The sequence below is a fragment of the Lepidochelys kempii genome, chromosome 1 (genome assembly GCF_965140285.1).
Source record: "Lepidochelys kempii isolate rLepKem1 chromosome 1, rLepKem1.hap1, whole genome shotgun sequence".
NCBI classification, from domain to species: Eukaryota; Metazoa; Chordata; order Testudines; family Cheloniidae; genus Lepidochelys; species Lepidochelys kempii.
The window spans coordinates 310,911,986-310,928,031 of NC_136380.1; the positions used below are offsets into that span (position 1 = coordinate 310,911,986).

General features: G+C 43.6%; 1 protein-coding gene across 1 annotated transcript in view; it reads right to left on the minus strand.

The window, feature by feature from the left end:
• SLC13A1 (solute carrier family 13 member 1) overlaps positions 1-16,046 on the minus strand; it is a 91,704-nt gene that overhangs the window by 9,195 nt on the left and 66,463 nt on the right. The window contains exons 10-12 of the mRNA XM_073341450.2: positions 7,030-7,128; positions 6,833-6,934; positions 71-174 (exon numbers count right to left, since the gene is read on the minus strand). Of these exons, the coding sequence (XP_073197551.2) occupies positions 71-174; positions 6,833-6,934; positions 7,030-7,128 (305 nt within the window). The remainder of the gene's footprint in view (positions 1-70; positions 175-6,832; positions 6,935-7,029; positions 7,129-16,046) is intronic.

A 16,046-nucleotide genomic window follows, 5' to 3' on the forward strand; every position in this document is an offset into this window, starting at 1 on the left:
CTGAATTATATTCACATAGGGTCACCTACAGTCCTTGCTCTAGCAAAGCTCCAATAAAAATATACCCAACTGTTTTCTCCATTTGAAGTCTTAGACAAAGTTTTTGCTGGAATAATGAAGAAGAGGAGGCCAATTATTAAGGCAGCTGTTGAATCTGTAGCAAAACCTGGGTATCTAAGGAGAGATTAAATGCATATTTAGTAAAGAAAGAATAAAGGATATACAGCTCCAGGAAAAATAAATATTCTGTAGAAATATTATATAACAATATTATAAATACTAAACCTTTTAGTCTGCATGTGACTGTACAGTAATTTGTCGCATTCTATCAAGTTTACAAATCTGTAGTTATATGGTACTTAAAGATTCCCATTTCCACACAAAAAATGGCCAGATTCTTGGGTGTAATATAGTTGCTTTGCACTTCTCCCAGTGGTAGAATCTAGCAATAGAGCCAATGTAACTTGTCCCAGGAAGATCATTCCTGCCCAAAGGGGGATCCTCTCATGATCTAGAGATGACATGGAGCCTTTTATGACAACCTCTCTCTGCTGCCACCGTAGGAGGCATAACCATAGAGTGTGGGGTGCCCCTATGCCGCACTTATCTCTTGGTGCATTTTCAGCTCCTTGGAACTGTCTACAAGTGGTGCAAATCAGAGTAGCCCTTACACTGCTCTGTTTACTACAGGGGATCAGCTCAGCACAGAGCAGGCTCAGGATCAGAGGAATAAAAGGTGAACTTTATACCACCTTAACACACAAATACTCACCCAATTTATGCTGTGTGCTTCTCAGGCACAGGCAAAGATCTAGTCGATTGTGTACAATTCTGCACTTCTTACTCAGCTAAAACTCCCATTAAGTAGAATGAGAATTTTGCTTGAGCGAGAAGGATCCGAGCCAATGTCTTGTTAGTGGTTTTTTTTTTTTTTTTTTTTTTTTGTGAAGGGCCCCTGGGATCTCCTTATTTTTGGATTGATACAGAGTATTTTTCCTTGCAGCATCATGCCACATTTCCACATATTTCTGATCCTATCCTGATTTAGTATGTTCCAGAAATAATTTGGCCCTTAGGTTTTATATTATGTTAGCTATTTCCTTGGAATAAAACATCACACTTTCTTACACTTTATAACATTGTATAATCCAACAGGGCAACCTAGGGAATCCTAGATTTATTAACAGTGCTGAGTGAAACTCAAAGACATTTTAATATGAATATTGCACTGAAGCCACCTCATAGCTCTTCTAAAACTAATTTTGTCCCACGAACTCTCATGTGAAAGGAATGTTGCTAGCTAGCTTCTTAAGGATGTAAAAAAAGGAATGGTCCATAAATGCTGGGAGTGTGCTTTAAACATATTTTTGTTCTGTTGTCTGCTACCGCGGAAAAGATTTGTTTTTGCAAGCTATTATTTTTAGAAATATGTAGGACACATTAATGCCCCTGCTACTGCAATATCCTTATGGCCGCATGTACAATACTCATGTGACAATATTGCTCAGCTTTCCCAGTAGCTTCATCAGTTCCTAGCACAGCCCAGAGGAGAAAGTAAGCCGGACCGGACCAGCTTCCCCAGCCCCTTTAAACTGCCGTCCGAGCCCCTGGGGTAGCGGCGGCAGGGCTCCGGCAGTGATTTAAAGGGCCCGGAGCTCTGCTGCAGCGGTGGCCGGAGCCCGGGGCCCTTTAAATCACCCCTGAGCCCCGGGGTTCCCAGCCGCCTCTGCAGCTGATAGCTCTGGGGGTGATTTAAAGGCCCCAGGGCTCCCAGCCGCAGCCGGAGCCCTGGGGCCTTTAAATCTTGATTTAAAGGGCCCAGTCCCGCCTCCTCCTGTTGAGGCCACACCTCTTCCGGTCGAGGCCACACACCCCTGCTCAGGACTCTGGAGTACCGGTAAGTCCTTTAAGTTACTTTCACCCCTGACACAGCCACATACTCCCTGGTATTCCAAGCAGAAATTTATAGGAGGATCCTATTCTGCACTCTGGTATGAACTCACTGGGAGTTGTACTGGAATGTAGGATTCGGCTTGTAATGATATAATGCCTACAACTACCATGTCCAGGAAGCAGACACATCTGTGAACAATAGTGAGGTTACAGAATTAGATTTTCTGATGCAATTGCATTATTCCTGGAAAATCTGCTCTTGGGACAATATTGCATACACAGAAATGGATTTAAAAGGAGAACAATACCTGAACTGGAATTAAAAAATGGCAGCTGTCACTGCTGTTTGGCCTGATGGGCATGGGTGTCTCTCTAATTGTAGTTTTCCAAAGATCACTGTGTATTGAAATATAGGATTTTTAAGCACCTATTTGTCTGACTTGTGATACCTGGATACAAAATATGTATCAGCATGAGGTCCTATAAAAATAATTGCCCCATATATCAGCTCAGTACTGTCCTGTAAGGAAATCTCACAATGGGCTGATCTGAAGCAATTCTGGGAAATAGGCCCAGTGGCAACCTAATGTGAATGATTCTATTCAGGTTCTTGTCCCACATTCATCACTGTGGTCTCTGAACACCTTCCAGAAATGCATGTAGATGGCCTAATATTAGAACTGAATAATAAAATATAATCAATATATGTCATCCTTGCACACACTCCACAGTACATTATTATATTAAAAAGAAAGTAATTCAACCCCCTGAACAAATTCTCAACTCCCTTCTGAAACTGCAATGTACAAAACTTGGACAAAACTATATTTATGATAAATCTAAGGAGGACTGTAAGAATAAGAATATAACTGCTCATTTTTATGGAAATTATTACACAATTAATTAATTATAACAAGAAGAATACTGAATAGCAAGACATGTTATTTCTTATGCTTTCATTGTAAAGAAGTACAGGCTTTGTATTTCAGCAGGTTAGTTCAGCTATCATACAATACAATGACAGGTTTCAGAGTAACAGCCGTGTTAGTCTGTATTCACAAAAAGAAAAGGAGTACTTGTGGCACCTTAGAGACTAACCAATTTATTTGAGCATGAGCTTTCGTGAGCTACAGCTCACTTCATCAGATGCACACCGTGGAAACTGCAGCAGATATTATATACACACAGAGATCATGATTTAGCCTAATGTGAAATGACACATGTTTGCATTCTATTCCAAATGAAAACATTAAAGGACAGCCGCAAGTAACACACTTGTGCAGTACCTGTAAATAGTGAATAGTATAGTTACACTCCACTTATCTCTTTTTAAGATCAAGATAGTTTGATAAACAACAAACAGAGAAGATAATATAGGAACATATCAGTGTGTGCACCTTTAACAAGCTGTTTACAATTGCTTTTTTAGTATCAGGGATAGGTCATTCAGTGGTGCTATATGAACATTACATGCTATTTTAAAGCAGGTAGGCATGGTCAAGGCAGCTTGATTGCTTGATTGGCTGAGTGCTTGATTAGCTCAGCACTTTAAAATCTTCTTTAAAAAGATGTTGCTTCAAGAGCAAGAGCAAGATCAGAAGCTCTTCTATCGTTGCTGTGGGGATAGGTTTTTTTTTTTTTTTTTTTTGCATTTTTGCTACTGTTTGAAGAAATATGTTTAAAAGATAAAAAAACAATTTTAAAACTCCAAGATGCTTTATACCGATCAGGATAAACTGATGATCTTTCTTTGGGTGTCACAAAATAACTCTACTTAACACTTTACTTTTTCAAAGAGTTACAACCATTAACTAATTATTCCTTATGATACCCTCCCGGTGTATGTTTTGGGAAAGCAAGTGACTGAGTGTGTGTGTGTGTGTGTATTTATAGACAGTAATGAGAGAACTTACTATCCCAGCTGAGATAGAGATATAGATCTGGGCGTCATTATAGATAGTATTTAAAGCTAGCAGAGTGAGGTTTGCCCAAGGAGAGGATATATATAGAGAGAGAAGAGTGGGGCCAAGGACAGGCTCCAGGGGGAACAACAACAGACATCTGGAGAGTCGAAGAGGAGGAGGAGGAGGAGCTACAAGAGGATATGCAGAAGAATTGGTTAGGGAGGTAGGAATAGAACCAGAAGAGATGAGAAAATAGTGAGCTTGGGGAGGAGAGTTTTCAGTATAGTGAAGTGATCAAAATGTCAAAGGCAGCTGACAGACCAAGAAGGGTAAGAATGGAGTTGAGTTATTGATGAAGTGCCCAAGAAATTTAAAAAAAGAAGAAGAGGAAGATGGGGTGATACCTGGATAAGCAAGTGGGGTCAATACAGGCTTTTTGAGAGAATGAGATGAAGGGTGATGAAAAGGGAGGAGTTGAGAAGATCAGGAGACAGAACTGGATTGAAGGACATGCAAATGAGAGGAGGTTGGACACTTTAGAACCAGAGATCATGCTAAAGGAGGAGAAAATGGCAGGCTGTGGGAAATGGGGCAGAGAGAGGGGGATTGTTTTACACCAGCTCACATTGATTTTTTTTTTGGAAGAAGAAGTGAGTCAGATATTGCAGGTTGAGGAGGGCGTTGAAAGCAGAGAATGCACTTGTGTGGAGGAATCATGCAGAACTAGTTTCTGGATTTTCTCAAGAGTCATTCAGGACACACAAGCAGCAGCAGACAAAGAAGATGCAAGGAGTGAGCCAAGCCTGGGCATGTGTGGGATAAATACAGCTGTTTGAGAGAAGTGCAACAATACCTGAGAATGGATGAAAAGATAGAGTTGTGTGTGGAAACTATGGAGTCGATGTAAGAGTGAGGTAGGACAGGGAGGAGTGGATGGAGGGCATCAGGTAAAGTGTTATAGGACATTTTAATGTAGATTGCCAGATGGATTCCTTCCAAGCCCAGAAATAACCAAAAGATGCACTATTTGGTGGCTGCATTATGGTCTGCATGAAGTTATTGATATTTATTATTTTATGACACACACAAGTATGCTAGTTGCTTCACAGAAAAACTTCAAAAGGACAGATCCTTGCCCCCAACACCTTCGAATCCAAATGGAAGACATAACCAGCAAAAAGAAAAACAAGGTGGTTAAAGTGGCCCATTAACACCCCTCCAGTCAGAGGGAGAAAAGAAATGGGGAGGGGGGAAGGTAAAGCAGCTCAGGGGAGTTGTTAGTGGATTATAGATTGTTGTAATAAGCCATAAACAGCCCCCTCCCCAACTGGCGAGGTGTTAATGGGCCACTTCACCATGAATGGTCCCTCGAAATGTACTAACTACAGGTGGTAAACAATTTGTTCCACCTTGTTTTCAGCTGTGACATTCTGTGGCCAGGTCTACATTACAGACTTATATGGGTATAATTATGTCGCTTAGAGCGTGAAAAATCTATACCCCTGAGTGATGTAATTATACTGACCTAACTGCCTACCCCTCTGCGTAGACAGTGCTGTGACGAAAGGAGAGCTTCTACTATCGACATTGCTGCTGCCTCTTAGGGAGGTGGATTAATTATGCCAACAGGAGAGACTTCACTTAAGTGCTACAGTGGTACAGCTGCACCGTGTAGACCTGCCCTGAGTTAGTTTCCCAGATCTGAAGAAGAACACTGTGTAAGCTTGAAAGTTTCTCTCTCACCAACAGAAGTTGGTCCAGTAACAGATATTACCTTACCCACCTTGACTCTCTAATATCCTGGGATTGACATGACTAAAATAACACTGCATGCAGGCAAAAAGGAAGGGGAAGGTGAGAAAGGGGCACAGGTCTTATGTACATGTAGTTATTCCATTTAAGTAACACACTGGTCATGATGGTTCAAGAGGTTTGTTTTCTGTTTTGACTGAAATAAGGTGGTGCTTTCAATTGAATTCCTAGTAGGTGGTTGTCTACATCACATCTGACACCACTGTTTGGAGTTTCAGCAGAGAGGCTAAGGACTGAAAGAACATGGAAACTGAAATACCTTTTCCTCCTGGAGGTATTTCCTCCAGGTTCAGCTGGAAGGTGGGAAGAGTCTGGAGAAGCTTGCTGTACTTGTTTGGGTTTGGTCATCTCATTGGTTATTCACCAAATCACAACCCCTCTCTGCATTCGAATCCACCCTAAAACCCCATTTCTCTGCATTGCTGATAAGCAGCGAGTTAATGTAAACAAAGCACATTTTTACATACTCAAAAGAACCACCAAGATGTGTCCACTCATAACTAATCTCATTTCTCAGTTAACTACAAAATCCCCATCCCCTTAGTCAGTCTCACTCACTGGGCATATCTGAAAGTAGACTGAAGCGCCTCAAATGTCCACCATGTCCTTGAATTTGTTCTGTAAAATTAGTCCATTTTAGTACTAGTTGTCATCTGATGAAGTGAGCTGTAGCTCACGAAAGCTCATGCTCAAATAAATTGGTTAGTCTCTAAGGTGCCACAAGTACTCCTTTTCTTTTTACATTTTCAATACGGTATAAAGAAATAATATTGGTGCCTGTGCTGTACCCATTTTGTAGATAAACACAGATTTCCACTGCTGTCAGTCTACGGCCTTTCCAACTACTAAAGTTCACTTTAAATCTGGAAGAAAATGCAAACACTTAGCCCTGGTCTACATTGCGGGGGGAGGGGGATTGATCTGAGTTACGCAACTTCAGCTATATGAATAACGTAGCTGATGTCGACGTACTTAGATTGACTTACCGTGGTGTCTTCGCCGCCGTGAGTCGACTGCTGTTACTCCCCCGTCGACTCCGCCTGCGCTGGAGTACAGGAGTTGACGGGAGAGCGCTCGGGGGGTCGATTTATCGCATCTAGACTAGACGCGATAAATCGATCCCCGCTGGATCGATCGCTGCCCACCGATCTGGCGGGTGGTGAAGACATACTCTTAATTAAATACAGTACAGTCATTGTTGGTATTTCAGCTGTTTTACTTACTGAGGAAAAAGAGAAAACCATCCAGGGATGAATCCAGGTTCTCTGGTAAACCACAAGAGGGCCATTAAAATGAACAGGACAAGGGTAGTGATTTCTGGGTAGCTGCAGCAAAAGCACAATTTGTTAGTGTCTGGATTTCCTTAAATTTAAATCTGTGCTTGTTTTGAAATGGCCTGGTGTTTTGCCGTCTCTGTTACCTTATTGGCCCAAGCTTTGTATACTCCTCTTTAATCACCTGTGCTGAGGCCTGTTCTCTGGCTGTTTTTTCCTTGCCACATCGGAACATTTCTTTGAAACTGGAATGTAAGTCAACAATAATGGAGTGTTATTCTTACAGGATAGTCACAGATCCCAACCTGTCCAGCTAATTGTACCAATTTACTAGGCTAAGATTTCAGTTCTACCAGCCAGTGCTCATTATCTCCTATTTCATTGTGCATAGTCTGAACTTTACAATACTGATTTGGAGTAACCTGAGCAGATTGGAGTCTACACAAATGCATGGGAGCTTGGCAGAAGCAGTAGCAAAATATACCCCAACACTCAGGCTTGTCATTAAGGGAGAGGAGGCAACCTACATCACTAGGTTCTATAAGGATGCATCGTGGTCTAGTGGCTAAGGCACTGGACTGGGAAATGAAGAGCCCTGGGAACTATTCCTGTAATGTACTGTCCCTTTAAATGTTTGAGCACTCTGCTCTCTGCAGTGGAAAACCTCACTTTTGTGTTAGTTTCAGTTTTGACAGCACAGCAAACAGCTGTCTTTCTATCAGTTCCCTCTGTGTCTGTGACTCTCTCCTTCTCTGCTGGGTCCAGAAATATAACATTGGTCACACAGGATTTATATCCCATGAGCGTCCAGTGCTCCCATTACCTGAACAACAAAGAGAAAGAGTGAGCAGATAATACTGTGAAAGGGGAACAAAGTTCACCTAGAGGCACAGGGTAACAGACTTTTGTTCCTGGGAACTAGTTAGCTACAGAGGGGGAAGTAGGCAATTAGAAGCAGAACAAAGGAGCTGTTCAAACAAGACAGTGAAGTAGAAGCAAGCAGCCATCTTTGTTGACCAGGTGCAAGCAGGCAGGCAAACAGCCTTTAGCCTGCACTACAGCGTCTATAATCAGCAGAGGGAGCCCAAATGCAGCCAAAGGAAGAATTTTGAATTTTGCAGTATAAGAACACAGCCAGCAGAGGGTGATCCAGAGAAGATAGTGTACGATTGGGGGCGGGGGGAAAAGGTAAAGAAAGAATTTCCCCATGGAAGAGAAGTCCAGGAGGTGCGAAGTTCTACAGGAGAGCAGTAAAAAGGCAGCTTTTATGGGCAATATTGGTGAATAATGGGTGATGTACCTCAAACATTCTGAGCAATTTGTAACCTGCAACACCATTCCAGATGGACAAAGAATTTCAACCTTACTGACAGTGACGCCATATGGACTGCTGTGTCTCCAACTATGCCCAGAACTGCCATGTATGCTGCAATTACTGCAGCAATGCAGGAATATTTTTCTTCTATCCCATTGATGATAGCTGAATGATAGTGGTTTCATCAGTGACATCAGGGAAGTGGACAGTCAGTAGCACAGTTTGTTGCCGCTCTCAGGAAGTTGTCAGAGCATTGTCAGTTTGGAGAAACATTAAGTGATGCCCTGCATGACCAGTTAGTTTCTGGGTTACACAATGACCACATTAGAATGAAGTTACTGGCTGTAACAGAGGTTACATTCAGAAAGGCTGTTGATGTAGCAGTTGCAATGGAAACCACAGAGATGGGATTCTCTGTGAAGGGATAAAATCCATATGCTGTTTATGTTACAACCTGCTATATAGACTGTGTCAGCTCTTTTTACAGGCCCCAAATCCAGAGCTTGGTCAAGAAGACAGAGGCCTAGCAAATAGTGAACAATATTAGCTAAGAACAGAAGAAACAAAGGACAACCTTGCTTTTTGCTAAGATAAGCTTGGTCAGCAAGAAGCCAGGTGGAAATTATAATTGGGGGCTTTATCTCAAAGTTGCAAACAGACCAAAGGAAAGAAAGGGGCCCTGTTTCTTCTGTAGAAGTGGTGCCTTCCTACACACCAGCCTTGAGTTTATGGAAGAGGTTCAGACATGTCAGTATGAGATATGATATCCTCCCTCTCACAGATGTGCACCTCTCCTCCAAGCCATTGCCAGTGCCTACCTTAGAAACACAAATGAACAACTAAAAGACAATCTTTATTGCTATATATTTTTCATTTGTCCTTTTGCTTTAACTCCTAGGTGTGTACCTGTCGGACAATCAGGGGAGCTACTTCATTCCTATGGATCCCAAATCAGAATTCAACATATATATTTTATACTAACATACTCTATATATTGTTTAAAGGAAAACACCTCTGTACTAATTAAGTGTCATGTGTTAACCTGAAACCATGGGCGAAAACATTATGTAATCTTTGACTATTGGCTACTGTGCTTATCTTGTCTTGCTGTTGGACCTATCCAGGGGTCTGGGATGCCTACCCTGTCATTTCCCTCCGCCCATGGAAAATCCATAGAATGTATTTAATCAATTGTTTGGCAGTGTCTCTGAGCCTAATAAGCAAGGTGACACTCCGCCAGCACTGTGCGTAATAAACCCACATGCTTGATTCTACACGGTGTCCATATTCTGTTCCTTCAGATGGGGGCTCATCCGGGATGCAAGCTTGTGAACTGATTGAGGAACTGAGACTGAAATCCCAAACGAGGTGAGTATGTTTAATTTACCACTTCATTAGGCCAGGGATAGAAGTCTCTTATCCCCTTTCAGACACATCTTGTTCTCACTTTTTAAATTTAAGTGCAAAGGAACCTAGACACGGGTAGTATAAACAGAGGGGTTAATAAAGGTACCAGTTGGGAGGGGAGACATGTGCAAGAGGGTTATGTACTGTTTAAATTAAGGGGTGTGTTACAGAGGACTTGGACAAACCACCAGCAAGCGATTGGCTATGAGTTAAGCCCAGGACTGGCTGGGTACGCGAGCGGTAGGCAGTACAAACTGGTGGTCCCATTTCCTCATTGCACATAACATTGCAAGCCCTAGGGGAGTGCCTCCCCCAACCCTCGGCATGTGATGTACATGCCTTCGAATAGCACAAGTCTCCAATAAGGCCGGCAAGGTACATCCCCATCAAAGCTGTCAGTGTGGAGATTTAGACCACAGTATTCAAAAGGGGAAACATAAATCCCCATTAAGGCTGACATTTGTGGAGATTGAGACCACAGAAATAAGAGGGAAGATGTACATTCCAAACAAGGTCAGCAGCCAGGGTGAGTAAAAGCCCATGGCATCAAAAGGAGAGGCGATAATCAGCCCTCGAGAATATTTGGAGTGTAAACATGTCAAAACCCGACAAACAGCAGCTAAAAAACCAAACTATTCCACTGCCGGACCAAAGGCAGATCTGGTTACTTGGTGGAATAATCAGAAAAGTAACAAAACAGACAAGGCAGTAATAGTGATATTGGATATACTCAACCTAAAAGAAAGAGAAATTGCAACTTTAAAATCTGAGAATCAGGTTGTGAAGGATAAGAGTTTGTGCTTTAAACCATGTAATTGGCAGGAAATTGGAAAGATCCCAGAACAAAAGAACTACATTCACCATGCCTGGGACACACGCCCAGAGCAGAAGGGGGAGAGCCCACTCCCGGCATTTGTCAGCCAAGCCCAACAAGGGCGCCACTGATTAACTCTCTGTGGGAAAACTCAGCAGCACAAGACAAAGGGGAGGAACAGAACCCCCCTCCATACATTATTTCATGTGAAAGGCCAAATTTAAGCCCCCAGAGAGCTAATGAAGGGGCACCACAAGGATTAATTGCCCCAGCAAGTACAGTGTATGGCTCGAATCAAAACACAGCTAAGAAGGTTCAGAAATGTTAAGGTGGAGGGTGAACAAGTAAGGGGACTCAGGACAGAAACTACTGAAATCTACCATCCCTTCACCCCCCCCCCCCCCCCCAGGAAAAACAGGCACTGTTGTCTGATTTACCCAAACTCAAAAGCGATAACAAAAACACTGAGTTCTGGGACAAGCTGGATGGCCTTACTGAAATACACGGCCTCCATAGGAAGGATGTTCACATCCTGGTCAAGTCAAATGCCCCAGGGATGTGTGGGACAACTTAGACGATAAATGGAAGACGGGGCACTGGGCTGAAGATCATAGCCCCAGCCCTGCGGGAGGGGATTGGCTGAAGAACCAGCAGGAATTCCAAACCCAGATGCAGGCACTGTAATAGAATTCAGGAATTCACTGCTGCTCTAGGAGCCCAGACCAGTAACTGGGGGGCTTTGCAATCAGTGGTTCAGCAGAAAGGGGAGTCTGCCATGTCCTATGCTGAAAAGAAATGAAATGCATTTCGAGCTTTTTCAGGTCTTGAGAATTTAACATCCCGAGACCATGATGCTAAATTCTAAAGGAAGGGCTGTCTGCAGACCAACAAGCAGTCCTGGCATTAGGCATCTCAGTGGGACAGACATACTCAGCAGTAATGAAATGGGCCACAGAAGTAGATAACAGGAAAAAAAGAAAGGTAGCAACAACCATCCCCTCTGAGGAAGTTGCAACAGTTCATGCAGTCAGAACCACCATCTGCTTCACTTGCAATAAGCCTGGACATTTGGCACGTGACCGTAAAGATAAAAAAATCAAAACATGCAGTAATTGTAAAAGGAGCGGCTACCTAAAAGAAAGCTGCTTCCACCCCTCCCCCCCGGGTGGGGGGGGCGGGTGAGAAAAGTCAGTGGCTGAACAAGCAGAATAAAACTGATACAACTAGCACCCAAGAACAGGAAAAGGATAAACATATGCAGGAGTTGCTCAAATTCCTGGTTAGCAAATAGGTATCAGTGGCCTCTGGGGCTGGAACTGAAGACGACCCCAGTGGGGGGGCCAACCATGCAGTATGTTAATAGACACAGGAGCCTCGGTATTGATAACCAGCCAAGATCTCCCCTTCACCTTGGATCCATATGGATTGAAGTGGCGGGAGGGGGAAGATTAAAAGCAACCCTAAGACAGCCAGTAGAAATAGAATTTGAAGATATGGTCACAGTCAGTCAAATCTGGGTTTGCCCCGAGCAGGGAGACAATTTGCGGCTTAGATCTCCTTAAGGAGCTCAGGGGAGTAATCAACCCCAGAGCTAGCTGCACTGAAAGGGCTGGAGGATCCAAACAGGAGAGATTATCTCAAAATATAGCCATGGTTGCCAGTAGTAAAGCAATAATACCAGAGTGGGGGGGGGGAGGGGGGAGTCCAGTAAAAACACTGTGTTCCCTTCACCCTGAAGTGTGGGCAACAAATAAACAAGATTGTGGGCTAGTAAACATGAAGCCTGTAACTGTAAAAGGACCAACTCATAAAGTCCACAGGCAGTACCCAATTATACCAGAAGCCTTAGAGGCAGTTCAAAATATAATCACTAATTTGGAATCTAGAGGGGTAATTAAAAAAACACCTCCACAACTAACTCCCCAATTTGGCCCATCCGGAAGCCAGGCGGGACCTGGAGGTTAACTATAGCCTACACCCACCTCAACCGGGTGACTCCAAAGGCATATCCTATTGTGGCAAGCCCTGCCACCATCCTTAATTTGCTAAAACCAGGACACTCAGTATTCTCAGTCCTGGATATAGCTAATGGATTCTGGAGTATTCTCCTTGCAAAGGAGAGTCAGGAGAAATTTGCAGTGGGAGACCAGCAGTACACTTGGACCCGAGTACCTCCGGGGTTCCATAATTCTCCCTCCATCTTCCACACGGCAATGGCAGAAATAATAGCACAAGTACCCTTGGAGGGGGACACAGTGATCCTGTAGCATGTAGATGACTTGCTAATTGCCAGTTCAAATGAAAAGGACCATTTAAAAACCCTAAACAGACTGGATGAGTGAGGTTGGATTTAAATTAAGCGCGAGGAAAGCTCAGTTACAGCAGCAGCAGCATGTTTTATATCTAGGGCATGACATAGCACAGGGAGTTAGAAAAAAGGCAATTCGAGAGTTAAAAAGACCACGGACAGTTAAGGAAGTCTGGAAGGTATTGGGACTCCTTAATTACTGTAGAAGATATATACTGGAGTACTCAGAGATGGCGGAACTGATTCAAAACCTCACTAGAGGGGGAAAGCCTGAAAATGAGTCAGTAATATGCGGCACAGAACAAGAGAAGGCATTTATAAAGATAAAACAGGCTTTAGCCTCCACCCCCAGCCTGGGCTTACCTGATATGGGAAAGCCGTTCCACCTTTACTGCAGCTGCAGGGAGGCTCAATACTCAGCTGTACTGAGACAGGTGACAAGCAGTCCATACCTATCTACCTTAAGACCCCCTGTATCCCAGGGACTAGGGAGTGTGTAGCAGCTCTGGATTGTTCTACTGTGCGCGGTAAAAGCTTGTGAATCATACACCCTCACGGGGAAATTAGTGCTACATACACACTTACTGATCTCCTTAATACAGGGTGGCTAAGATCTGTAACAGTTGCCCGGAGGAGTCAGTGGGAATCCATATTGTGTTTGCAAAACCCCAACTTCTCTATAGTAAGGGACAAGGGAATAAATGTAGCTGAATACCTGAACATAGAAGGAGAGGTCATAGATCATAGAATATCTGGCTTGGAAGGAAAGGAGTACTTGTGGCACCTTAGAGACTAACCAATTTATTTGAGCATGAGCTTTCGTGAGCTACAGCTCACTTCATCGGATGCATGCCGTGGAAACTGCAGCAGACTTTATATACACACAGAGAATATGAAACAATACCTCCTCCCACCCCACTGTCCTGCTGGTAATAGCTTATCTAAAGTGATTATCAGGTTGGGCCATTTCCAGCACAAATCCAGGTTTTCTCACCCTCCACCCCCCCGCACACAAATTCACTCTCCTGCTGGTGATAGCCCATCCAAAGTGACAACTCTTTACACAATGTGCATGATAATCAAGTTGGGCCATTTCCTGCACAAATCCAGGTTTTCTCACATCCCCCCCACCCCCCTCCCAAAAACCACACACACAAACTCACTATCCTGCTGGTAATAGCTCATCCAAAGTGACCACTCTCCCTACAATGTGTATGATAATCAAGGTGGGCCATTTCCAGCACAAATCCAGGTTTTCTCACACACACCCCCCACCCCCATACACACACAAACTCACTCTCCTGCTGGTAATAGCTCATCCAAACTGACCACTCTCCAAGTTTAAATCCAAGTTAAACCAGAACATCTGGGGGGGGGGGGGGTGGTAGGAAAAAACAAGGGGAAATAGGCTACCTTGCATAATGATCCATAATAATAACCCAGGAACTTATCCTTGCAACAAAGCCCGTTGCCAATTGTGCCCACATATCTATTCAGGGGACACCATCACAGGGCCTAATAACATCAGCCACACTATCAGAGGCTCGTTCACCTGCACATCCACCAATGTGATATATGCCATCATGTGCCAGCAATGCCCCTCTGCCATTTACATTGGTCAAACTGGACAGTCTTTACGTAAAAGAATAAATGGACACAAATCAGATGTCAAGAATTATAACATTCATAAACCAGTCGGAGAACACTTCAATCTCTCTGGTCATGCAATCACAGACATGAAGGTCGCTATCTTAAAACAAAAAAACTTCAAATCCAGACTCCAGCGAGAAACTGCTGAATTGGAATTCATTTGCAAATTGGATACTATTAATTTAGGCTTAAATAGAGACTGGGAGTGGCTAAGTCATTATGCAAGGTAGCCTATTTCCCTTTGTTTTTTCCTACCCCCCCCCCCCCAGATGTTCTGGTTTAACTTGGATTTAAACTTGGAGAGTGGTCAGTTTGGATGAGCTATTACCAGCAGGAGAGTGAGTTTGTGTGTGTATGGGGGTGGGGGGGTGTGTGAGAAAACCTGGATTTGTGCTGGAAATGGCCCACCTTGATTATCATGCACATTGTAGGGAGAGTGGTCACTTTGGATGAGCTATTACCAGCAGGATAGTGAGTTTGTGTGTGTGGTTTTTGGGAGGGGGGTGAGGGGGTGAGAGAACCTGGATTTGTGCAGGAAATGGCCCAACTTGATTATCATGCACATTGTGTAAAGAGTTGTCACTTTGGATGGGCTATCACCAGCAGGAGAGTGAATTTGTGTGGGGGGTTGGAGGGTGAGAAAACCTGGATTTGTGCTGGAAATGGCCCAACCTGATGATCACTTTAGATAAGCTATTACCAGCAGGACAGTGGGGTGGGAGGAGGTATTGTTTCATATTCTCTGTGTGTATATAAAGTCTGCTGCAGTTTCCACGGTATGCATCCGATGAAGTGAGCTGTAGCTCACGAAAGCTCATGCTCAAATAAATTGGTTAGTCTCTAAGGTGCCACAAGTACTCCTTTTCTTTTTGCGAATACAGACTAACACGGCTGTTACTCTGAAACCTGGCTTGGAAGGGACCTCAGGAGGTCATCTAGTCCAACCCCCTGCTCAAAGCAGGACCAATCCCCAATTTCTGCCCCAGATCCCTAAATGGCCCCCTCAAGGACTGAACTCACAACCCTGCGTTTAGCAGGCCAATACTCAAACCATTGAGCTATCCCTCCACGAGTGTCTCATAGATAGGGCAGATGAAGTTTTGGGAAAAGTTAAGGAAGGACCATTAGAGAATCCAGATATAGTTTTGTATGTAGATGGATCAAGAAAGTATGAAAATGGAGTGCCACACACCGGATGGGCAGTGGAGCTTGGTGACGGAACAGTGACAGCGTCAGGACAGCTGGATGGATCCAAGTCAGCACAAGAGGCAGAGCTGACAGCTCTCGCTGAAGCTCTGAGAGTGGGGGAGGGCAAAAGGCTCACTGTGTATACAGACAGCAGATATGCATTCGGAGTAGTGCATGATTACATGGATGAGTGGTCACGAAGAGGTTTTATAACAACAACCTGCAAGCCCATCAATAATATGGAGGCAGTTCAAAGACTAGCAGAAGCTGTCAAACTACCATCAGAACTGGCAGTAGTAAAGATAAAAGCACATAAAATCTCAAGTGAGGAACAAAAAGGAAATTACTGGGCAGATAAATGTGCTAAAGAAGTTGCACATGCAAGTCCTATTAAGGTCTGTGCAGCTACAGTACCAGAGGAAGAGTTGAATTTAAAAAAAACTATATGCAACCGTAAGCCCAGAAGAGAAAAGTAAATTGG